Below are 26,350 nucleotides of genomic sequence, written 5' to 3' on the forward strand. Positions count from 1 at the left end.
ATCAAATTGAATGGTGATAAAGGTTTGGATTTGAGTGGATTTAGGAAAATAAAGAATTCGAAATTGAAAGAACAATTCAATCTTCTTTGATGGTGCATGGGGTATTTGCAACCATGATTAAGAAGGTTGTAGATGAGAAAAGAGGAAGAAGCGTGAATGGGTTTCTGGGTAGGTGGAAGAAGCAGGGAAAGAGAAGGCAGTGGAGATACAATAATAAAGTGTTTTTTAATCATTTGGTGGGGTTGGTTTTTTTTTTTACACAATAACCACCAAAAAGTTGCAACAATTACCAAGTTAAAGATCTCAACCATCCAATTAAAATACTATTAAATCCATGGCTGTAAAGGGCACTTTCCCATCATGGGAAAAAAGAGTTTGTTCCCATGCTAAACGTCACCTCCTTGTATTATTGGTGAAAGAGTGAAATTTTTTTTTTTGCGACCCTGTTTGCCAAAAAAATTCCAAAGTTGACCCCCTTTTGAAAAAAAATACAGAAATGACCCACTTTCAATTTTTGGGGGTTTTTTTTTTGTCGTTTTGTGCAGTCCCGCCGTTTCAAATGGCGGGAATGAGCCGTCTTCCTGCCACTAGTCACTTCATGACAGGCTACAGCAGGTTTTTGTCTTTTTTTTTTTATTTTTTTTTCCAGTACCGCCATTTCAAATGGCGGGAATGAAATCTTAATTTTTTTTTTCGTTTTTTTATTTTTTTTGGATATTGTTTGTTTATTTAAAACACAAATAATAATAATAATAATAATAAATAAAAACATATTAATTTATTTGAACGCATAATACATAACGTTATTAACTATCGGTTATTTATACTCGGACAATTTCTCATAATATAACCGTTTATTTTTTAGTTTTTTGGCCATTATTTGTTTATTTATTTGTTTAACAATAAATAAAAACATATTAATTTATTTGTTTAATAATAAATAAAAACATATTAATTTATTTGAATGCATAATACATAACGTTATTAACTATCGGTTATTTAAACTCGGACAATTTCTCCTAATATGACCAGTATGCCGACACAACCCACACTGTCTCGGTGTCGGAGTCTTCTTTACCACCTCCTCGTCCATTTCAGTCCTTATGCGGGTACTATTGGGTCGACCTTTCTTTAGTCTTTGCATGTTTGGATTATGGCAAAGCACGGGACCGTCGTATGGGGGCCAATAACTCTTATCCTGTACTACTTTGAAAGCTGTGTTGTAGATGGAGTAAACACTCTCGTTTTTGAACACAGCTGGAATAAGGGTTGTGTAGTCATGGCGAAATGAAGAACACGCGGCTATGACATGGGAACAAGGCAAATGTAAAGCTTGAAATTTCCCACAATCACACCACCCCGCTTGTAGGTCCACCTTGAAAGTTCCCATTCGCCTTCCCTCCCTGTAGTTGACGGTCTCACGGACTGAGAAGGTATACCTTTCTCGGTCAAACTGTTCGACATGATGGGTGTTGGACTTAACAATTTCATCCTTAATCACATTCTGGCAATATTCACTGAACAAATCTCCGGAACCTACCCTTGCAAACGCTTTTTGAGCCCTATCAGCAAAGAGACATGCCAGCCTATAGTAGGTTGATTGAACTATAGGCGTAACAGGTAGGTTGCGTGTTCCCTTAAACACAGAGTTCCATGACTCAACGATGTTGCTTGTCATGTGACCCCATCGTCGACCCTCGTCATATGCTTGAGTCCATTTTTCTTTCGGAATATTGTCCACCCAAACACCACAAGCTGATACACAAGCTTCCGTTGGCAAATATGTAAGTAAAATAAATGTTATTTTTTATTAGTTTTTAAATACATTTATCCAGCCTATGTTAACTATAACATTTTAAAAATTAATTAGATGGCTAGCACATGGTAATAAATTCGTGGAACATCCTCGGCATAATCTCGTATCTATACGTTCAAAAATTGACACCATGACATATGATCAGGTATTACATTTTTTTTGGTGATTGCTTTTTAGTCAACAATTGAAGACTAATATTCATTATATTTAAACAGTTCTCCTGGAGGCCTTATCTCAAATTCCATTACAACAACGAAGAAGAAAGCCAGATATGGTCTGCCAACACATATCTCATCAATTTTCAGATAGTCGAGAGGCATCAAACGGACAGAGTTCGGCTTCAATTTGGCTTACCACAATATCCACCTGCCTTACCAGATAATTTGAAAGCTTTCCACAAAATTAATTTGACAAAAGATAAAATTAAAGGCTCGTGGAGAGATAAGCATCATCGTCAAGACCAAAACTGGAACCAACGACATCAATTAGCACTTCAGGGCATTCGGTATAACCATGAGGTTTATCCAAATCGTCAATATTTTGCATGGTATTGGGAATTTTTCGGAAATCATCTGTGGCTTTCTAGAGATGTATTATTGACAAACCCAAGGCAAGCATGTGCAAGAATTTTACCACAATTGTCGTGTGACTATCCTGCAGCGCCAGAAACCTATACGGTGCCAGATGAAAATATGTGGTCAAATACACCTCCAACATACAACCAATTCATGACACCTCCACCCACTAACTTTGACCAAAGCTTTAACCCATCCACCAACTACAACTACAACCAAACTTACCAATCACCTCCACAACCCACAAACGAAATCTTATATAACACCCCAATCCCATATCCAACCTATTCTCAACAAAGTCATCATGGAGAAAGCTCCCGAACATCAAACTATTCATTTGATGACTACAATCCAACTCAGTACACCACACAAACCAGTTATCCAGACCAATCACAGTACTCCTCGTTCAACCTACCAACCCCCCCACACATTGTAAACTATCCCCAAACAAACTACGCACCTCATTGGACAAATTCACAAACTAATACTATAGAAAGTCTGGCAGCAGGGTTTAATGACGATGACTTCGTTAACGAAATCTGGACCAACTCAGCTCCACAAGTGCAAAATGAAGTCGCTATGGAAACTAATGATGATGCTGAAATTCCTGATGAGGATGTGGAACAGGAAGAAGATGAGGAAGAGGAAGAGGAAGAGGAAGAGCAAAATCAACGACCCGTACGAACTAAAAAAGATAAATTATGTGCTACGGGAGGTCATAGTTTACATTGGCGTAAATGGTTGCCGAGGAGAAAGTAGTTTTTGTTTTTATTTCGTATGAATAAAATAATTAGTGTTTTAAAATTAATAAATTAATATTTATTATCATTAATTTTCATTTATTATTATTTGTGTTTTAAATAAACAAATAATGGCAAAAAAAAACGGTTATATTAGGAGAAATTGTCCGAGTATAAATAACCGATAGTTAATAACGTTATGTATTATGCGTTCAAATAAATTAATATGTTTTTATTTATTATTAAACAAATAAATTAATATTTATTTATTTATTGTTAAACAAATAAATAAACAAATAATGGCTTAAAAAATAAAAAAACGAAAAAAAAAAGATATATTCATTCCCGCCATTGCAAATGGCGGTACTGAAAAAAAAAATAAAAAAAAAAAGACAAAACCTGCAGCGACGTGACGGCCGTCAGAAAGACGGCTCATTCCCGCCATTTGAAACGGCGGGACTGCACAAAACGACAAAAAAAAAAACCCCCAAAAATTGAAAGTGGGTCATTTCTGTATTTTTTTTCAATAGGGGGTCAACTTTGGAATTTTTTTGGCAAACAGGGTCGGAAAAAAAAAAATTCTGAAAGAGTATAACTTATAGGCTACAACCATACCCAACACCAGTTATTGGTCCCAACATGACACCACTAGGGAACCTGCATCCTCACAGTCCTCTTAGGTAACAACAAATTGCACGAAGTCATCATTGTCCCCAAACTTGGGAGTGAGCGATTTTGAGGTACTTTGAAGCATCTATACTTCGACATGTCATCACATCTTGAGTTTCCTCAATTTCCCTTACTCTTACCTCTTGTTCCTCAGAAATTTAAGCCTTATCCACTATCATCAACTCTCAAGTTCTTGGACTTAATTAACACCTTAGTTCGAAGCACCTTTTGGATTTCCGCCATAATGATAGTGTCTTTTTTACCATACAATATGATGTCCTTCATATGCTCGAAATATCTAGGTAATGTACATAATAAGAGTATAGTCATGTCTTTATCCTCAATGTTCATTTCAATATTCACAAAATTATCACAAACAAAAAATTGAACTCTGTCAATTGCTCTATTGTAGTTTTTGACTTCACGATTATAATGGAATAGAGTTTGTGTTTAAGAATTGTTTACGAGCCAACAACTTGGTCATATACAACGACTTCAACCTTGACCACATTGCCGCAATTGTCTCCTTCACGACTTCTTCCAAAACTTTATCTTCGAGGAACAAGACAATAACACTTTTGACCTTGTCCACCATCCCGGTCTTTTCGGCTTGTGACATGGTGACATGCAATGTAGCCTCACCCTTTAGAGCCTTCACACTTTTGTTTAACTACACTCGCTTGCATCTTTAACTTCCAAAATAATTGTTTCTAGTAAATTTATGGTTGTCCCACTTAGAACTCATGGTAATCACTTGAACAAATTATCTGTTTGCCTCAAAATGGATGCCAATTCTTGTGAGTTCAAATGAAAATCTTACCAATAAACTTATATATGTGGAGAAAAATTAAGTAGAAACAAAAACAAAGTGGCCTAAATGATTAAAAAATAACTACCAAGTGTACTAGTGCGTCGACAAGTAGTAATACTTATAAAAGAGTTTGTCTTTATAGGGATTGTCTAGTTTCAACTCAACTACTGCGATTATGATTAAGATATTTATTGTAAAATGGGGGTGATGACATGTGGCAAAATGATTGTTTTTAAGTCCTTGAGATAGAGAGGTGGGGGGGGGGGGGGGGGGGAGGGAGGGGGAGAGAGAGAGAGAGAGAGAGAGAGAGAGAGAGAATTTATCAATCATGTTTCTGCCTTTGTTTTCTCATCAAAAGTTATTTTTCCACTGACCTAGAGGTTCAATATTTGTAGGCGTTTATTTCCCTAAGTTTTGGGGAAATTAGTTCACGATGTGAGATAGGCAGTGAGAATCCATTTTCGTTTGTCGCTCTATCTCATGATGCAGGGATCATAGCCTCCAATGTGAAATATACAATGATGATCACCGTGATTTCCAATCGTATTGTCGCGATGCGGAGCTCATAGCTTGCGATGCGAGGTAGGAAGTGGTTGACTCCTTGATTTCTTCATCCTCTACTCTATGTGTTCTCATTAGAACGTTTGTAACGACTATGACCTAAGCATCATCGGTGATAAACTTGTAAAAAGCATAGCTTGATTACATAGTTGTCTAGTTCGGATGGATTTCCATGGCTTTAAGGTTTTTTTATCTTCTTTTGTTCTTTCATGACTTTATCAATGATTTCAATACAAGACACGACTAAAACAAACACCAAATACCTACTTTTATTCTAATGACACAAAAAAGACGACTAGAATCCCTATATGATTTCTTGTTATCACTCAAGCAGTAAAACAACAAATTAAGCAGTAGCAAACTATGAATACAATGTTATTGATTACTTGTTTTTAATACCTTTGAATAAAATTGTTAGGTCAATGTCTTGGTCTGTAACTCTCTTCAATAGTTACACTCCCTAATGTCTTACGTGAGTCATAACCCTTGAAGGTTTAAGAATGCCATAGTAATTAACAATTATTATTAGTTTGTGTCTAAACCTAATCAATAATTGAAAGGTAAAAATAGGACAAGCCAACAAAGTTAGAGTTAATAATCATTGTGATCTAAATTGATTTATGAACATTTTTCAACCCATAAAAAGCATTAAAAACAATGGTAACAGAATAAAATGGCAAAGTGATCGACTTAAATTCATAGAACTTTTTTAAAGTTGCATAACCTAACAATGATAGGGAAGTTCCTCATTCATTACCTAACCTACGTAGGATTAGCTACTCATAGCTTTTCTAAACATGTGTAAATAGATATGAATAAGAAAGTGGTAGAAAAAGATCACTGGTTGATGATTCCTTAGCTTCTGAATGGCTTCGGTCGCTCCAATCATTTATCAATCGTGTATCTGCCTTCGTTTTCTCATCAAAAGTTATTTTTCCACTGACCTAGAGGTTCAATATTTGTAGGCGCTTATTTCCCTAAGTTTTGGGGAAAATAGTTCACGATGTGAGATAGGCAGTGTGTAACGCCCTATTTCTATTAAAGCGATAAAACATGCAAATAAAGCATATATTCAAGAAATAGACGCTACATCTCAACAAAAACCAAAATAACAACATGCATGTTTAAAATCTCAACAGTCGCAGCGGATACAAATCATACATCTCCAAAATATACATGCCATGATATCAAGATACATCATCATATAAATCCTCCGAATCTCGACAAATGGGTAAATCTCCAACATGAATAAATCCAAAACAGATAATCTAAAGTAATCATAAACAGACACCTAGATCAGAGCCTATCCTAGACTCTACAGACACGATAGCGGAGATAGCTCCCACTATCCAAGCAACCACCGAGCAACTCACCAAAGTGACTAATCCTGCACAACGTCTACCCATCCATACAAACAGGTAGGCGGTCAAAACCACTGGGGGTAAGCTTTACATCAATCATAATCAACATATGAAAACATAAGCATTCAAGGATTCGTACATATCACATATACATAACCATCCCTCTTAGAATACCAGCAACACTTGATTATTATCCTTCATTACTTGCACCTCAAGCTATCACATTATTATCATAGCATAACAGACATATTTAATCGTTAATCAAGTCATCGACAAGAGTTCATCATTTATCAACATCAATCAATGAAAATATTACTCACCTCATTACTCATCTAGCATGCTTAACTCAACAAGTACAATTCATCATTTTAAAGTTATAAGCAAGTAATCATCATCAACAAAGAGATCACCACATCATATGTATATACATATACAATTCTCACTTCATAATTATTATCAAAGTAACTATCATCAAATAGGTTCACCAAGTGTATAAGTACAAGCAAGTAAGACATGCAATTAGAACATAGTTCAATTATTCACAACCATCAACAAAATCCACCAATGTACATATACACCAATCCACACAATCACAACATTCACCAAGTTTCACCAATACACAAATTCATCAAGTCACATATTCAATTATGACACAACTCATCAACCATTCAATTCCAAATGTCACAAGTATGTATTCATCAAACACACTTATCATCAACAATCACCATTCATATTCAACATGTAAGACTCATGCCAATATAATATGCGCCTATACTCGACACATATATGCATGTGGTACCAAATCTCCTCAAAGTCGTCACCCATAATGCACAAAAACATCATTATCAACGGCTATAGTCAACGGCAATATGGATATAACATCCGACACGACATATGATGCATGAACATATGACTCAATCAACCATGCATATGTTCACAACAATTCAACGGCTATAATCAACGGCTATAGTCAACGGCTATATGTATATACACGCATTTATCACCAATCACGTCAAAATTAGCATCTATAAACTCACCACCAACAATCAACATCATTTTCATATAATTATTCAACAACATAATTCATCGTCATGGTTTAGCATATATGCATTCACCCACAATATCATCATCAATTAACATATATGCAAGTAATCAACATTAACAACATTATTAACACTCAACAACTCCATATAATTTCTCACAATTCAAGTAAAGGAGAAAATACAACACATTATGATAAACATCATATTCAACATCTAACAATCATTCACATATCTTTATTTAACCATATCAAACTATCCACTAAAGATTTGCCAAGTAATTGGACTTAAAGATTATTTTCGACAAAGTTCGTCTCTCAATTTACAACTTAAAATAATTGAGTCAAATGAACCAAAACCAAGTAAATAAGATCCAATGTCTCAACTAAGTATACCTCTAGGCCACATATAAGTTCAGTAGAGCATACGGTTACGTTTCACCGACTAAATACGACGAAATCATGAAAATCACGAAGTTCGTCTCTCTTTATCATTTTTTCAAGAAATTCCATTTTCAAATCAAAACAAGTTAGATCCATCACATCATAGTTTAAATATTATTAAACACCTTAATTGAACTCATAGAACACAAGTTTGAAGTTAGGAAACAATCCATAAGGTTTGGGTCGACTTAGAAATAGTTATGCGGAATTTTCGTAAGATTTCACTAAGACCTCCTTGGAGTATTTTCCTCATAACTCAAAAACAAAAAATCATTTTCAAGTCAAACCAAAACCTCTGGAAAGCTAACAAAATTATCTACAACTTTCATGTTTACACCGAAGGCCAATTCAAAACAGAAACGAGTGAAAAAGATGCAAGAACACGAAATAGGTGATGTTGCCACTGTGCAGCTCGCCCCAGCGAGTAAATCTACTCATGAGGCGAGTAAGCTCACATGGAGCACCTCCTGCTCGCCTCCAGCTCGCTCTGGCGAGTTGGGACAGTCCAGTTACGGGAAAAACTCATTTTTCACCCCAAAATCCCAATTTTGACTTCCCAATGCTCAAATTTGATCCCAAGGTTTGTTTAAACATTTCTAAACATGAAAAGACACTCAAAATCATGTAAAAGTTGCACCAAAACATCTTTTCAACAAAAATCACCATTTGACCCATTTTATAAAAACCTTCAAGAACAACACAAATTCATGGCAAGCTCAAAGATTATGATACCCAAGGTTTCAATCATCAGCAACAACACCTCACAACAACAACAACAACAACCAATCATGAATTCATCTCAATTCATCAACAACAACATCTCATATCATCAATTTTGGGCAAAAACACAAAGCACACATATATACATAATTTGAGCATGTAATTTCATCATCAACAACTCAATTAACATTTAATTTACATACCCAAACATTGCACCACATCATAAGCACGAATTTCACAATTAATTCCACAATAATCAATTATGCAAATAAGTACTTAAGTAGAGAATTAGGGTAGAAGTTAAAACTAAGTGATTATGATTAAAGTCTAACCCCCTTACCTTAATTCTTCACAATCACCAACTAGGGCTTCACTTTAACTCCAAAACATGAAGCTCTACCCTCCTCTAGCTCTCTCTAGCTTTCCTTCTCCAAACCTTTTCTTCTCTCTTGCTCTTTCTCTTTCTACCTCTTCTCTCAATTGTGAAAAATGATGGTGTAAACCATATTTCTCCAAAGAATAAAGTTTATATAGGCTCTACCTAATTGGGCTCAACTCACAATACCTTAATGGGCCTAACCCATTACTAATCTAACCCAAAATGTTACTTCCCACTTAATGGTAAAATGTAATAATAACGGTCACCTACCGGTAATAAAATAATCCACTACAACTCCCTAGCACTTAGTAAAATAATACTAGCTCTCACTAAGCACTAAAATAATTCCCGTCAAAATTACTAAATTACCCCTACTCGTAAAATGACCAAAATACATCTGAGTCAAAAATGATTAAAATACCCTTCTACACCAATTTCTACGAAATCCCACCAAAATACACAGAGAGACAATTAATCACATACGAGCACATACAAACACACATAAAAACAATTAAATAAATAATAAAATAAATTTAGCGAAAAATCGGGCTGTTACACAGTGAGAATCCATTTCCGTTTGTCGCTCTATCTCATGATGTAGGGCTCATAACCTGCAATGCAAAAAAGACAGTGATGATCATCGTGATTTCCGATCGTATTATCGCAATGTGGTGCACATAGCTTGTGATGCGATGTAGGAAGTGGTTGACTTCTTGATTTCTTCATTCTCTGCTATATTTGTTCTCACTAGAACGTTTGTAACGACTATGCCCTAGGCATCATCTGTGATAAACTTGTAAAAAGCATAGCTCGATTACATAGTTCGACCCAACAATGCCCTACGTTTGGAGAAGAGAGATCTCTCCACTTAACAATCAACAAGTGTTACAAAGAGATACAAAAAGGGTCGAGAGAAATTAACTTCAACATGCTATCCTAGAACAAATCTAATTTCTACCCATTTTTTAATCTCTTCCTATGAACAAGAGACTAAGTGATTTTCAATCACCCAAGATGTTTACAATTGTTTCCTAACCTAAGAATCTCACCCAAAGACCATCAACGCTTGGTATTCAAGTTCCCTAAAAGTGACCTCCTCTAGTTTCATGAGATTCCTAAACAAAATGATGAAAAGAACGCTTATAAAATGTCCAAATCCCGAGCAAATCATGTTTGAATTTATGCCTATCGCATTGCAATTGAAAAAGTACAGGTTACTAGTTGCTAATTGGTTGTCAAATCATTTTGTAATTGCTACAAATCACGTAGCTATTTTTTTTAGAAGCATTCCAACAATTTCAAATTTTGAGTCACTTTCAACATCATTGTTGAATATATTATGTGCGACATAAAGGTGGTTATGGCTTGAGACAAAATTCGATGTGTATGTAGTTTTCAGACAAAAAAACCAATATGTTTAGTTACCATTGAGGTTTCTAGATTATTTGCAAATTTTAAAATATATACTTAGAAGTACATAACAATTTATAATTAATTCTTATACAAATAAAAAATAGGTTATTATTTTTCTCACGTTTCTCTTACGTCTTATTCACATTTTAACGTGTTTTTGAGATTTTTATGAGGTGTTTATGCCATTCATATTTTATAATCCAAACTGCATAAGGCTTGCAAAAAATCGGGCAAATATTATTATTAGGAAACAAAACCAAAATCCAATAAGATTTGGTTTACAATTACACGAGCCTAGTCAAAACCTCATTGGACTTTGTAAGGAAAAATTTGCAAAAACATGGGCTACCTAGTTTCCAATATAATCTTTAAATTTGTCAATAATTTGTAATTAGTTTTTTAAATAAAAAATTATAATTAAGTCCTACACTTTTAGGTAATGTAAAGTTAGGTCATTTGATTTATAGGCCCAGTTATAAATTATTTAAAAGTTCATAGACTTAATTATAAATTATATAACTCAATCACAAATTATGGATAAATGTAGGAACTCTATTTTTTTTTTTTTAAGAATCATGTGAACAAGACACATGTTAAGCAATACAATATATATATATATATATATATATATATATATATATATATATATATATATATATATATATATATATATATAGACTAATAGATAATTTGGGGATGTTGAAAAAATAACTTTTAAACTTCTAAGTTTTACGGAATGTGAATATGATACATTGTTTGCGAGGCTTGTTCGTATTTTTTCTAAACCTTTTAGTAAATTCTTAAAAAAATAACAATTCAATTAGATATGATCAACTGCATTCTTTAATAATTTTAGTTTGATTAACACATTTGTTATCATCGGTCATTTCAACTTAGTCTATTGAAACATATTAGATAACCAAAATGAACCTTTCAACTATGTAGCACCGACATATCTGATCGAACGTATGCTTGATATGTATACATGTTCGTATTCTATGCGTTAGTAATACATATTATTATATTCAACTCTTTCAATATGGACGTGTTAGAGCAACTCCAGCGCTGATTGCTTAGTGTCTACGTGGAGGTATAGGTTCCATCTCTTAAGGTTTTCAGCATTGGAGCAAACACACCTGGCAGCTTGATTGCTTAATATTTTTGTTGTCTGTTGCTTATTTAAGCAATGCAAAAAGTGGATTGCTTCACATTATAAAACAATAAAATATAGTTGAATTGCTATCAGTTGCTTTTCATGTTCATTCACGTTTGTTTATTGTGCACTGTTCATTCAAGTTTAATTTTGAATTTATATTAGCAGTTATTACTTATTAATAAAATAATTGAAATAAAATTTAAATTTACCTATTAATAAAATAATTGAATTAAAATTTCCTTATTTTTAATATTTACGATTTTTTACCTATTAATAAAATAATTGAATTAAAATTTAAATTGAATCAAAATTAAGTAAGGATTAAAAAATTATAAATTTGTGGGGTCTAATATGAGTTGCTTATTGTAGTCACCATTGGAGTAAAATTAATTGAGATTGCTTAGATGCAATGTGGCAATTTGGTCCCACAAAAAGTAACTCAAGCAACCAAAATAAGTTCTCCCATTGGAGATGTTCTTAGTGACGACCTAAAGATCACTGTTGCATATACACCCTCCGGTCACTAATAAGCAAAAATCCATTTTCTAGATTCATTTAATAAATGATGTATGTAGCCTATAATAAAGACTACATACATCATTAATTGAATGAATCTAGAAAATGAATTTTTGCTTATATTAGTGACCGGAAGGTGTATGTACTTTGTGCGTACGAGTATAGTATTGTCAAGTCGTGTAGTTTCATCGTGTCTTGCTGTTGTGTTGTCCCTTTTCTCGTACCATCTCTTAAAAATTGACACATGGCAAGTTAATGGATGCAGCTCACCATCATTATCATGTGTTGGAACCACATATTCCTCATGCATTAGTAGTCTTGCGCGTGTTTGGCTATATTCAATTGTTGGAACCACATATTCCTCATGCATTAGTAGTCTTGCACGTGTTTGGCTATATTCAATTTCCCTTTGGTGATCTTCAATCCAAATTCAAAGACACCAAATTCATAATAGACATCAACCAAAAGAATGTATATATTTTCTCATTTCCTTTTTAAGTGTCGCTTTAAAATATTAACCTTAAATTAAGGAGGTTGATTTTTGGACTTTTTTTTGATATACCATCATTTTCATCCACAATAAAACCATTTTTTGAATACATTTTTTCTTTTCAATAAATTTTATTTTTTTCTTTTTCTTGCAACAAACAAATCTTAGTTATTATCATTTTCTCCAATAAATTTCTATTTTCTTGCACACATTTTATCTCTCTTATTTTCAACTACATCTCCCTCTTTTCCTTCCTTTTGTTTTAACGGGTCTTCCACTTTTCCTTTTTAAACATGGTGGAGTCTTTTATTATTTCTATCAGTTTTGTTCTTTTATTTTGCATTTGAATTTTTTAACAATGTTTTTCAAGAATTTTTTTATATAGAATTTCACCATTTTTTTTTGTGGTGGCCGGGTTCGAACCCAGGACATTGCATATACTATGCATTGTCCATACAAATTGAATTAAGCTCACAATGACATATAAAATTTTAACATTATTATAGGCAATAAAGTTCCAATTAAATTTAAAGATAACAAAAAGATAAATGTATATAAAAAAATAGTTTTTCAAATACATATCATTTATTTTAATAAAAAAAAATAGGGTAGTGTTAACTTGTGCCCTTATGGCACATGTTAAGAAATCCAAAAAAAGAAATATTCCCTTAATTTTTGTGCATTCAATTCATTAAAACATTAAATATTAAATTAAATACACGCATTCCAATACATTATTTCTACTTTTGACTTCTAAACTTGTGCCTTAAGAGCACAAGTTAACATTTTCCAAAAAAATAATAGTATTTGGGAAAATGTATAATTGATTAATTATAATTTTAAAATACCAAAATGACATTTGGAATAAAAGTTAAATCTATATTCAAACGACATTTTCTAAAAGGTACTAGACCGACGTATAGAAAGGAGGGAGGGAGTAATAAAATACTATAAAGTGTAAGCAACGGTTGTAATAATTAATTATTATATTCATTTTCATCGTCCAATAGTTTTGTATCAAAACTTTACTTCATCGCTTTCTCTGTGACTGAGTTGGTGTATCTTCCTCAATTCTCAAGGTTAGTTCCGCTACTTTCCATTATTCATATCTATTCTTTCATTTTCTGTGTTCTAATTAGCACCTTTTATTTTTAGTTCTAGTTTTTCTGATGATTTCAGCGCATAAAGTTGTTAATTGAATTTAGCTTGAAACTTCAAGATTAATTTTGAAGCTCAACTTTATTAACCCCTTAAGTCAAATTTATGTTTTGGTTGCAAACAATCATTAAGGGAGAGTAATTTTTTGGTGTTTGCAGTCAATTTTTACTGATAAATTTTCATGATCATATATATATATTTTGAAAATTCTAAAAGTGCCCTAAAAAATAATAATACATCACTTGATTTAAAATCTATGAAGCACGAATACGGACACCGGACATGGCACAAACACTGACACGCCGACACCGCTGATAATTTTGATAGAATAACTTAATTCAGTGTAATTATATGTGTCCGGGACACACCTAATCCAATGAGTGTTTGTGTTTCATGGTTTAAATTTCAATTTTAACCAAATGAAATGAGTTAAATCACCTTTTAAGACTCGAAAGGTGTGGGATTTAATCTTTAAATGGTTGGATTGGAAAGCGAATAGTTGGATACTGAGTTAGTTGATAACTTTCTATTGTTCAATTCGATGTGTAAACGATAGAATGGCAAGATGGTTTCGCATTTAATCTGGTTTACAACGACTTGGTGTATTTGGTTGGAACGCAATGATATTCTCTTTAACGGGAAAGTCTTCAATGTTTTGGAGGTGGTTGATCGTCTTGTTCTTGGTTCATTTGTAAGGAGGATATGAACAAGAGTTTAGTCTTCTCAAATTAGTGGAGGATTCCGCTTTCTTGCAGGCGGCAATATCACGATATTGCAGTGGAGAAGTTAAGTAGTCTGTCAATGCTGAAATTTGCTGTTGTTAGCAGTATAAATGTTGGAGTGTATGGGGTTGTTTTGATACGGTGAGATGCTGTACTGTGATTTGGAGTCGTCTTGAATGCAATCTGATTACATTTTTGTCGTGCTGGAGTAGCAAACACTTAATTCTAGTGGCTTTGTGATGTAGAGGGTGGATACGTGCTACCACATTATCTCTACCAATATATGTTTAGATTGTATTGCTTATGTGTTGTGGCAGACAAGTTGCATAATATTCGTGTGTTGATTTTGGAGTAGCTTTGCACATCTTGTGCTAGTTTACTCTTTATTGATAAAACTTTGCTTATAAAGAAAAATTAAAAAATCACCCCTTTAACAGAGTTTAACCAAAGACATTGAATATTGTGATTCTGACTAATAAGTACTTTAAGCATATACTAATTCTTAATCATTGTCCTAAACTCATTGTAGGTAAGACCTTGTTTTGCTCATTGTAAGTAAGACCTTGTTTTGTTTAGCTTCTTAATGTTGCTTATTCATGATAATCTGCAGCTAATTATTGAACAGAGTATTAATGTTTATGTTTATGTTTGGTTTTGATTTTCAAATTTCAGACAAGGGACACCAAGGAAAATCAACTTCCAAAATCTTCAGTATACTTCTAAGGTTCCTCAACTTAACTTTGTAGCACATATATATTCTTCAGTTCTGATTGACATAGACAGTGCAGAGTAGGGGATGAATGTGCTGTCTCTGAGAACCATAAGATTCTATCCTTGATTCATTGGCACACAGGATTTTGTTGTTGTGCCTGCTTTTCTTTTGAATAGGCAAACATTTGTTAGTTATTGGTTATGTTAGATTCCAGGGTTTGAATCCTAGGACCTCCTGTTTGAAACTCCTTTGGTGTCCCTTACAAGATCTTGGGAAAAAGTTTTAATCCATATTTTAGGGCTTCCTATGGAGAATACATCAAAAGTCTTGATGCAAAGATATGAATTAGGAAGATTACTAGGCCAAGGAACTTTTGGAAAAGTTTACTATGGAAGGAGTACAATAACTAACCAAAGTGTAGCTATTAAAATGATTGACAAAGATAAGGTTATCAAAAGTGACCAAGCTGATGTTATAAAAAGGGAAATATCTGTTATGAGACTTGTAAAACATCCAAATATTATACAGCTTTTTGAAGTCATGGCTACAAGGAGTAAAATTTACTTTGTTATAGAATATGCTAAAGGCGGTGAGCTTTTCAAACAAGTATCAAAAGGAAAGCTGAAAGATGATGTTGCGCACAAATATTTCAAGCAGTTAATTAGTGCAGTTGATTTTTGTCACAGTAGAGGTGTATACCATAGAGACATAAAGCCAGAGAACATTTTATTAGATGAGAATGAGAATCTGAAGGTATCAGATTTTGGTTTAAGTGCTTTTACTGAATCCAAAAGGCCGGATGGTTTGTTGCATACAACTTGTGGAACACCTGCTTATGTTGCTCCTGAAGTGATCAAAAGGAAGGGTTATGATGGTTCCAAAGCTGATATTTGGTCTTGTGGAGTTGTTCTTTTTGTTTTTCTTGCTGGTTATGTACCTTTCAATGACTCCAATTTGATGGAAATGTATAGGAAGATAAGTAAAGCAGAGTTTAAGTGTCCGAATTGGTTTCCGAAAAATGTTAAGAAGCTACTGTGTAAGATGTTGGATCCAAATCCTGACACTAGGATTTCTATTGATAAGATTAAACACTGTTCTTGGTTTAAGTATGGATCAAATGGTAGACCGAAAAAACGTGAAGAGGAAAAGAAGACTATCTCTTCTCTGGCTACAAACTCTGCAGCCCCGACACGTCAGATTGAGGGCGAGTCGGTGTCTGACACTGACACCAAACTGACCATTGTGACAAATCATTTGGATCAAATGGATGAAACCGAAAAGCAAGAGTCGGTTTTGCCTTTGAGTATTAATGCATTTGATATTATCTCTCTTTCGTCTGGTTTTAACCTATGTGGATTTTTTGAAGATAGTTTTCAGAAAAAGGAAGCGAGGTTTACTTCAAAACAGCCTGCATCAACCATTATTTCAAGGCTGGAAGAGATTGCTAAGAGACTGAAGATGAATATAAAGAAAAGGGCTGCTGATTTGTTGAAACTAGAGGGAGTCAATGAAGGTAGGAAAGGGATTTTGTCTGTTGATGCTGAGATTTTTGAGGCTTCTCCATTTTTCCATTTGGTTGAAGTGAAAAAATCAAATGGAGATACATTGGAATATCAGAAAATATTGAATGATAATATTAGGCCTGCTCTTCAAGACATTGTTTGGGTTTGGCAAGGTGAAGTACAAGAACAACCACAACAGTTAGAGCATCAGGAACAAGCACAGCCATAAGATCCTTCTTTCTTTTTACATTTCATGCTATACAATTTTTTAGAATAATGTTTAATGCATTGCCTTTGTGTGTTTAACTATGACATGACCTTATTGTAACATAGTATTGTCTATCAAATTTGACTTGTAAATCTTTAGTTTCAGTTTTTATGCGTAGTTTCATGGTTAACAAACATTCCCAGTGACTTCTCATGTTTTAAAGACATAAGTACTGAAGTCATGGTAGCTTCAGCTCGAAGATTCTTGTAGCATTAAGATTCTCTTCAAAACTCATCCGGAATATGTTCTGGGACTGAAGAAGATTCTGCTACTATTTCATGAAGAATTTAAATTCTCTGCTATTGCATCTGGATCAACCCTACTTGAATTTTGTCACAATATAAAGGTTCGCAGAATAATCGCAACCGTGTAATCAAGATTTAGAAACATGTTTATCCATAACACAACCAAAATAATTTTTTCAGACAGTGATTATAATAGTGTTGTAAGGACTTAACTAGTTTGCTTCAAAAACACAAATTAACTAGCCACTAGTTTTGAGTTCTGTTTCATTATCTTAATTACATTTAGCGATTGAAATCTAATTTTGTACCACTAATCAGTCCCAAGATCCCAATATAACATGCTGTCAAACCATGTATCTGTTGAGAAAAGCCATGTGGGATGTAGCATATACAACTTTAGAAAAAAAACAATGACAAAAAAATGAGGGTGAGATAGTAGGCAAATTCTATCTATAAACTATAACATTTCATACCAAAGGCTAATAGAGCAAATAGTATTATTCCAGTTATGAATATCACACCATAAGAAAAGGGGTTAGGATTGAGTTTCCAAAATATTACATATGAGATGAAACATTCATATGACCTTTATGTATGTCATGAAATCACAAAGGTATGAACTGTGAACACGTTTCAATTATTACTTTGAAGAGGATTTGACCAAATGCTTCCAGAGATAACGACCAGAAGCCATGTCAACAAATGTCCAAAACCATGATTCTAATGCAGCCTTAACCTGTTGTAAACAACAACAAAAAAACCATGATGTAATAAAAAAGTAAACATTTTTCTTTAAGAAAAATCTTAAGCACTAAAAGGGTGGGAGAGGGAAAAACCTTGGACTTCAATGGTGCATTTAAGGTTGGTTTAGCGGAATCCAAGGTTTCTGTTTCTGAGGTATCTTCATTGTTTTGGTCCAACTCAGTGATTTGAGGTTGAGATCTGAGGTTTCTGAGAACAAAGAAACCTGCAAGAGTAGCAGACAAGAATATGAGAATGAGTCTTAGAGAGCACATCTTGAATGTTGTCTCAGTCTATCAGAAGAATCAGTGTGATTGTGACTATGTATGTGGTGGATAAATGGAATGTGAAGTGTTGCAATGTTTGGTTTTGATTATGTGTGAACCTGGGAGTAGGAGTGGACCTGGACAATGCAAAAAACAAAGTGGTTGGTGGCTGGTGCTCCAAATTTTGTCATTTTCATTTTGTTAATAACTTAGTATAAGTTGATGCCTTCATGATTTTCACAAAGGTTTTCATTTGTAAATAAAAATGGACATGTTCTTTAAATTTATGCTTTCAAGACTTCATAAGGTTTTCCTATATGGTGTGATCTCAGTGCCTTTGACTAGAGTACTTTAACTTTTTAGGCATATGATTAGGGTGTTTAACTATTGATTTATGCATATAAACATTGACCATTTGAGAGTGTAATTCTTAAAGATACATTGTATGATGGATCGATTTTATGATGGATCGATGCTTGAAAATCATTTGAAACTTTAACAAAACCGACTTCATTCTTCTGAAATAAAAGTTTATGAAAAGATGATTCGTGTGATATAAATTTTCAATCCAAAGATGAGTTTTGTAATAGAAGCATCTGGAGGGCAGATATTGAACATTGTAATAGAAGCTTCAAGATAATTTTACATTTCGCTAATTTTTTTATATCTCTTTCTTCATTTACTTCAAAAGACCACTTTTATGTTGGTCCTAATATGAGATCGATTCAAGATGAATTATTGATGAATTTTTTTGTGGTGTTGGGATAATTCTTTTTTTTTAGATCAGTTAATTTGTCTCTTCTTAAATATCATGGAGGATTAACCAAAAAAAATAATCATGGAGGATATTGTATTTTTTAAATTATTGTCAAGAACCTAATTGTCCCTTTTGATAAAATATCATCATAAAAATTTAGGAATTAAATTCGATCTCCAAAATTGTCGACAACAAAAAAAAAATTGGGTCTCCAAATTTTTTTTTAGGAATTAAATTATATCTTTTTACTCTATGACAAAATTAACAAATTCTTAACTTTTTTTATTCAAACAAAACCTCCACTATAAAAACAAACTTGAATAAGGATATAGTTTCATTAAAAAAAAAAAAAAAAACTAAATGAATAATTTTTTTAAGAAAAAACCAAAATGAATAATTAATTCTCAACCTATTGATATAAATCTGTAAAAATATATATTTTAAAGAATTTCCACAGCTTCCTTAAAAAAAAAAAAAAAAGAATTTCCACAGCCTCCTTAAAAAAAAGAAAAAAAAAATTTCCACAGCCGGGAGTCGAACCCGGAATTCAATTCAATTATCGAATTTAACCAATGAGCTACTGTGGATGTCATGTCCACGTGTTACAAATTCATTTAATTATATTCTGCAAACATTTAATACTTTATAAAATTTTAATCGCTAGTCAAAAATTTTTTACTAATATTACACCCAAATCTTGCTGATTTTCTCACAGCAGAGGTATCATACTTTGGTTTAAGTGCTTTCATTGATTTTTGGTTTTAACATAGTGAACAAAAATCATGAAAACTGTCGCGACAAATGTTGTTACACTAAGACAAAATGCACGGATGTAGCAATCGGTAAGGAATAAATATATTGTCTCGTTAGGTTTTTTATGCTCTAAAAACATTAAAATCTGGATTTATTAATGGTTAATATGACTTTTAGAAGAAACAAATTCTTTACGAAACTATGAAAATAATTACTCCCTCCGTTTCAAAATATAAGCAAAATTCACTTTTTAGGTTCATTCATTTAATGATGTATGTGGTCCATATTGTGAACCACATACATCATTAAATGAATGAACCTAAAAAGTGAATTTTGCTTATATTTTGAAATGGAGGGAGTAGATTATAGTGTTATGAATTCTACCAAAAAAAATAAATTATGAAATTCTGAACAAACAGTGAGAAATTAAGCTATTAAACATTATGATAGTATATAGAATTTTAACAACATTTATGGAATATTGTGATTAATTCACACTATCGCAAGTATCCATAACAGGCGAAATTGCGAAATCCTCGACGCGGACGTGACCAACACTTAAAACTTTGGTTATGATGACTCCAAAGCTGATATTTGGTCTCGTGGAGTTGTTCTTTTTGTTTTACTTGCAGGTTATGAACCTTTTAATGACTCAAATTTGATGGAAATGTATAGGAAGATAAGCAAACAGAATTTAAGTGTGCTAATTGATTAATGTTAGGAAGATATTGTGTAGGATGTTGCATCCAAATCCTGACACTAGGATTTCTATAGATAAGATTCAACATTGTACTTGGTTTAAGTATGAAGCAAATGGTAGACCGAAAAAACATGAAGCGGAAAACAAGACCATCTCTCATGTGACTATAAACGATGTAGCACCGATTCTTTATATTGAAGGTGTGTCTGATGTCCGAAATGTGTTTGAATCGACACCAGCACATGTGACAAATCATTCTGTTCAAAGAGTTGAAACTGAAAAGCGAGAGTTTGCACCATTTAGTATAAATGCCTTTGATTCATCTCTCTTTTAACTGGTTAAGTAAGTTTTAAGAAAAGGGAAGCGAGATTTTCTTCAAGGCAACCCGCCTCGATCATTATTTCGAACATCAAGATGAATTTTTTTTAAAGAAAATGGCAGTGGTCTGTTGAAATTAGAGGGAGTCAGTTGATGAAGTTAGGAAGGGGATTTTGTCTATTGATGCTGAGAATTTTGAGGTTACTCAATTTTTCCATGTAACATAATCAAATGTTACATGGAATATCAGGAAATATTGAATGATGATATTAGGCCTGCTCATCAAGATGTCCATAGTTCTTAGTTCTAAATTGCGATTAGCAACATCGATTGCTGCCATAATATTAAGGTTTTAAAGGTCACTGCAAATGCGGCTACATATGCCGTATTGGTCTGCATTTTGTAACAAAATTAAGGTTCACAGCATATGCCGTATTTTCCTATTGTATGAGGGTACAACATAAAATGAAAACAATAGGAAAATGAGAGCAAAAAGGTTTTAGGGGCATATTCTATCTATAAACTGTAATATTCAATAGAAATTTCAATAAAGCATATAGTATTATTGTAGTTATGAACAATATATCACCACCATATGAAAAGGGAGTTGGAATTAAGTTTTCAAAGTACTATATATATGAGATGCAACATTCATATATGATATAACATTTATTCCTATCATGAATATCACAAAGGTATGAAAATGTTGATCAAATATACTACTTTGAAGAGGATTGGATCAGTTGCTTCCAGAGATAACGACCAGAAGCCATGTTAACAAATGTCCAAAACCAAGATTCTAATGCAACCTTAACCTGTTGTAAAATACAACAAATAACCAAAGTCAACATTTTTCTTTAAGAAAAATCTTAAACACTAAAAGGGTGGGAGAGGGAGAAGAAACCTTGGACTTCAATGGTGCATTTAAGGTTGGTTTAGCAGAATCCAAGGTTTCTTTTTTTGGAATATCTTCATTGTTTTGGTCCAACTCAGTTGGTTCACGTTGAGATCTGAGGTTTCTGAGAACAAAGAAGCCAGCAAGAGTAGTAGACAAGAATATGAGAATGAGTCTTAGAGGACACATTTTGAACTCTGTATTAGAGGAATTGGTGTGATTTTGACTAGGTAGTGGATAAATGGAATGTGAAGTGTAGGAGGGGTCTTGAAAATGCAAAAATCAAAGTGGTCGGTGGCTTGTGCTTGTCAACTTTTGTCATTATCATTTCTTTGGTATAATTTGATGTCCTCAAAAAGAATCGAAATATCGATTTATATTCTTTAAATTTATGTTTTCACAAGACTCCATAAGGCTTCCAATAATAGGGTGTGATCTTACTTCTTAGTGCCATTGGCTAGAGTATTTTAACCATGTGATTAGGGTGTTCATCCATAAAAAATAGAAGTTTCAGATTCTCATCTGTCATAATTCACTATTCTCCTCTCTCATCTTTATGATATAGATGATGACTTGATTGTTGGAACACTAGTTAATTCTAGTGAGAAAAATTGGAAAGAAAACACTATGAAAGAACCAGTGTGTGGGTGTGACTTAAAAATGTCCCACGTTGGAGAATCACCCCAACTAGTAAGTGTTTATATATGGGTTAAGGGACCTCCAAGGGTGTGCCCTTGGGGTACCCAATTTTGTGAACGGGTGAACGCTTACAAAATATATATAATATATATCACGCGCGCTGCCGACCGGACGGGCCGGGCTTGGGTCGTGGGTTCGTGGATTAAAAAATGATATATATTTTTTTGTCACTTGAAAATGTTTAATTAATTAATTAATTTTTCATTATACGAAAGCGTTACGCGTATGTGTTACGATCCGACCTGATCCAAAACACGTTTGCTTAAGGATTAACCAGACTTAATCCCCAAGTCACGCGTTTTTTGTTACGAACTCTGCCTATAAAAGGAGAGCTCGCCCCACTCATTCTTGACACCAAATCTCACAGTTGATGCTTCCTGTGCGGTTTCTCTCTTCTTCCTCCGACTTGTGTTAACGAGTTTCTTCTGCTTCTACTCCTTTCTGTCCCTTTCGGTTTCGATTAAGAGCGGTTACGTACCGTATCGAGTGGCTTTGATCAAACGATTGAACCATACTTTGAGGTGTAATTCTCGAGCGACTATATACTGTGCAGTATATACGCGTAACAGTGCTCTGGGCTGTTTTATCCTGGAGACGGCGTGGTTGTTAGTCTACCTTGCACAACTCGGGTAGTGCCGCAAAACGTCTTAAAGAAAGCGACCTGGTCGTGACTCACCCAGTAATTTCGTTCGGTATATTTTTAAATTCGAAAAACAACATTGATCGATGTCAGTTTCACTTTAGATCACTAATTTTTTGTAATTTGCAAATGTATCTTTCATTGTGAAACGGATTGAGTACTTATTTCAATTTATACCACAGTAAGTGTCATGAGTCCTAATTCAATATTTTTCACCGTAATTTAAAATACACAACAAATACATAATAAGATTAATTTTGATAAAAAAAAATATTTTTTTTCTTAATATAGTGTGTGTTAAATGACAAAGTACCACTCACAGGAACGATGAGTAATATTTAAATCTTTGTTAAAAACATGTTTAAGTCGCCTATTAAAATAAAATTAAGAAATTGCTTTAGAAAAACGCGGTTGTTGCAAAAACAACAAAAACTAAATTGTAAAAAACTTCCACATTCGGGAATCAAAACCGGAAGAACTATCTATCTAGGGTAGCACTTGGATGATAGTATAGCATTTGGTGATATTAATGACATTTGGTCAATCACAATATCACAATTCTTATGAAAGAGAGATAAAAAAGCTACTTGTAACATTATGGTTGGTCAATGTCATCAATTATATGTCACCTAAGTGCTACCCATCTATCCATCCTTAGATTAGATGGATAAGTGTAAATACCAAGCGTGAATGCTATTGTGAATGTGATGTCAAAATATACGTATTATCTCTTAAATTGTTCAAAGAGTTTTTTTTTTTTTTTGAGCTAAATCAAAGAGTTTGATTAACACGTACAACATTGCACATATTAAAATAACTAATCTTTGGACTATTGGGATGGAATTATTTTGATAGTTTGTACAAGTATTCTTGTTTCACTAATAACTATTATTCTAGACTAGCGGAAAGACGGGCACTATCGTGCCCGTCTGTCCGCTCTTTCTACTGCGCTAACGCATGTGATTATTTTATTATTTTATTATGTTTGTTTGTATAATTTTGATTAAAATTTTTAAATTTTTAAATATTAATGGAAATTATTGGTATATTGATTTATAAACAAAATATTGTCAAGTTATATAACAATTATTTATGAACTCGACATATTTTAGCTTGTCTGCATATAAAATAAAGAAAAAATAATGATCTTTTATTGTTTATTCTAATAGTAATTAGTAACATCATAACATAAATCTATAATTGCGATAAAAGAATATCTTTAAAAACTACATTTTTCGTAAAGTCTTCATCTTCTCCTTCTATTTTCCCTTCATTAATGAGAACTTTTGTTGAATTTTGAGAAATTCCTCTCGATAAAGCTACATATAATTGACCATGACTGAAAACATGTCGTGGAAGATAGATTCCGACAATGGGAATGGTCTGCCCTTTACCATTAATTTTTTGCTCACATTTGTTACTAATATTTTTTTAGAGGATTTAAAGTTCAATCTTTAACATAATATTTTGCTCACGTTTGTCACTAATATTTTTTTCCAGAGGATTTAAAGTTCAATCTTTAACATTATTTTTTGCTCACGTTTGTTACTAATTTTTTTTTAGAGTGTTTAAAGTTCAATCTTTAACATTATTTTTTTCTCACGTTTGTTACTAATCTTTTTTTTCAGAGGATTTAAATTCCAATCTTCAACAATATTTTTTGCTCACGTCTATTACTAATCTTTTTTTTTAGAGGATTTTAAAGTACAATCTTTAACAATATTTTTTGCTCACGTTTATTACTAATATTTTTATCAGAGGATTTAAAGTCTAATTTTTAACATTATTTTTTCTCATGTTTTTTACTAATCTTTTTTTTTTGCTCACGTTTGTTACTAATATTTTATTAGAGGATTTAAAGTCCAATATTTAACATTATTTTTTGCTCATGTTTGTTACTAATATTTTTTTAGAGGATTTAAAGTCCATTTAATATAGTGCTAAAAAATCTTTTTCTAAAAGATTTTGAATCATAATATTTTGCTCACGTTTGTTACTAATATTTTTATCAGATGATTTAAAGTCCAATTTTTAACATTATTTTTTGCTTAGTTTGTTACAAATCTTTTTTTTTTGCTCACGTTTGTTACTAATATTTTGTTAGAGGATTTAAAGTCTAATCTTTAACATTATTTTTTGCTCATCTATACTATATATAAAGAAAACTACCCCTTTCAGCACACTTTTGGACTATAATGTATGTATCTAGTCAAATCTTTGTTTAAAAATCTTTTTTTAGAGGATTTAAAGTCCAATCTTTAACAATATTTTTTCTCACGTTTGTTACTAATTTTTTTTTGAGGATTTATAGTCCAATCCTCATCGGCTATTATTTTTGTTTAAAAAAAATTAAATAACTCATAGACTCGTGAGAAATAAAGCAGGATAAAACATATACCTTGGATTATTTTTTTCATAAGTGATTATTGTTCAACTTTTATTTTTTCAAATTCTGATTCATTCATTCATTCTTCTAACAAAAAAAAAGTAAAAACAAAGCTTGAATTGTATTGTTGGCGGAAAGTAAATTGCTCGAAGGATAAAACAAAAAGATATTCAATTCATGAAGTGGATCTTAAATATATTCCATTCAATGGTGCTTCAGAAATATTAATCAAGTTCTTGAGCCTTGAAACTTTCTAATTTTTTAGAGGTGCTGAGATGTGATCAGAGGGTACTATGATGAATTCTTGATCGATTTGAATTCATGAGAAGAGACAAAAAGAATGTAAATATAATTTTTAAACTTTTTCTTAGTTTGATCTGTTGTTAACGGTGGTAAAAGAAAGTTAACGGTGACGATTAGTGACATTGATTATTAATCCATGTGTTATTTTATAATTGACTATTTGTATTTAAAATTAAGGGTATTTTTGGAAAGAAAATTCCAACCCAAAAGTGTGCTGAAAGGGATAGTTTTCTTTATATATAGTATAGATACAACATGGTATAAAATCATTTGGACTACAAGACCAAATCAGATTATTGAACAAGATTTGATAAGTAATAGTTACCAAATTGGAACTCATTTATCAACCGATTTTTTTAAGGCAAGAAAGGCTAAACCAACATAATATGTCATGTTGGTAGAGGTAACACCAACAATCTCAAATAATGACATTCTGTATAAATTGGTTTTGTAAGTGGAGTCCATGACCAAAACGGTCGAAAAAGTTTTGAGCAAATTAATTGACTGCAGATGAGCAAAAAATATGTCTTCAAGAATGGTTTCCTCACTATTTGTTCTTGTGAAATAGATATATTTATGCTCTTCAAACTTCTCA

General features: G+C 32.7%; 5 protein-coding genes, 1 long non-coding RNA gene and 1 pseudogene across 7 annotated transcripts; 3 read left to right on the plus strand and 4 right to left on the minus strand.

Annotated features, from left to right (window-relative positions):
- Positions 1-446: 446 nt before the first annotated feature.
- On the minus strand, positions 447-1,678 carry LOC146923499 (uncharacterized). The gene has a single exon (XM_085710892.1). It carries the CDS (start codon positions 1,676-1,678, stop codon positions 989-991), a length of 690 nt encoding a protein of 229 aa, XP_085567018.1. The 3' UTR covers positions 447-988.
- Positions 1,679-1,931: 253 nt separating this feature from the next.
- LOC146923500 (uncharacterized) lies at positions 1,932-3,523 on the plus strand. The gene is made up of 2 exons (XM_085710893.1): positions 1,932-1,961; positions 2,032-3,523. The coding sequence occupies exons 1-2, from the start codon at positions 1,947-1,949 to the stop codon at positions 3,148-3,150; spliced, it is 1,134 nt and encodes a 377-aa protein (XP_085567019.1). The 5' UTR covers positions 1,932-1,946; the 3' UTR covers positions 3,151-3,523.
- Positions 3,524-6,265: 2,742 nt separating this feature from the next.
- Positions 6,266-9,216, minus strand: LOC146923501 (uncharacterized). The gene is made up of 2 exons (XR_015010912.1): positions 9,077-9,216; positions 6,266-6,570 (listed from the first exon to the last, which is right to left on the minus strand). It is a non-coding gene; the product is annotated as an uncharacterized LOC146923501 (long non-coding RNA).
- Positions 9,217-13,673: 4,457 nt separating this feature from the next.
- Positions 13,674-17,144, plus strand: LOC146923502 (CBL-interacting serine/threonine-protein kinase 2-like). 2 transcript variants are annotated; one of them, XM_085708657.1, is made up of 3 exons: positions 13,674-13,769; positions 15,100-15,121; positions 15,243-17,144. In XM_085708657.1, exon 3 carries the CDS (start codon positions 15,589-15,591, stop codon positions 17,011-17,013), a length of 1,425 nt encoding a protein of 474 aa, XP_085564783.1. In that variant the 5' UTR covers positions 13,674-13,769; positions 15,100-15,121; positions 15,243-15,588; the 3' UTR covers positions 17,014-17,144. The 2 variants fall into 2 exon arrangements, with proteins under 2 accessions (XP_085564783.1, XP_085564782.1); XM_085708656.1 differs by lacking the exon at positions 15,100-15,121.
- Positions 17,145-17,730: 586 nt separating this feature from the next.
- Positions 17,731-18,417, minus strand: LOC146923503 (uncharacterized). The gene is made up of 2 exons (XM_085708658.1): positions 18,134-18,417; positions 17,731-18,033 (listed from the first exon to the last, which is right to left on the minus strand). Exons 1-2 carry the CDS (start codon positions 18,311-18,313, stop codon positions 17,938-17,940), a joined length of 276 nt encoding a protein of 91 aa, XP_085564784.1. The 5' UTR covers positions 18,314-18,417; the 3' UTR covers positions 17,731-17,937.
- A 1,962-nt stretch (positions 18,418-20,379) lies between these two features.
- LOC146923504 (CBL-interacting serine/threonine-protein kinase 10-like) lies at positions 20,380-21,136 on the plus strand (annotated as a pseudogene).
- A 206-nt stretch (positions 21,137-21,342) lies between these two features.
- LOC146923505 (uncharacterized) lies at positions 21,343-22,314 on the minus strand. Its single transcript, XM_085708659.1, has 2 exons — positions 21,737-22,314; positions 21,343-21,647 (listed from the first exon to the last, which is right to left on the minus strand). The coding sequence occupies exons 1-2, from the start codon at positions 21,914-21,916 to the stop codon at positions 21,552-21,554; spliced, it is 276 nt and encodes a 91-aa protein (XP_085564785.1). The 5' UTR covers positions 21,917-22,314; the 3' UTR covers positions 21,343-21,551.
- Between the last annotated feature and the right edge of the window lie 4,036 nt (positions 22,315-26,350).

The sequence above is a fragment of the Medicago sativa genome, chromosome 5 (genome assembly GCF_051527215.1).
Source record: "Medicago sativa cultivar Bolivia chromosome 5, Bolivia_mono, whole genome shotgun sequence".
NCBI classification, from domain to species: Eukaryota; Viridiplantae; Streptophyta; class Magnoliopsida; order Fabales; family Fabaceae; genus Medicago; species Medicago sativa.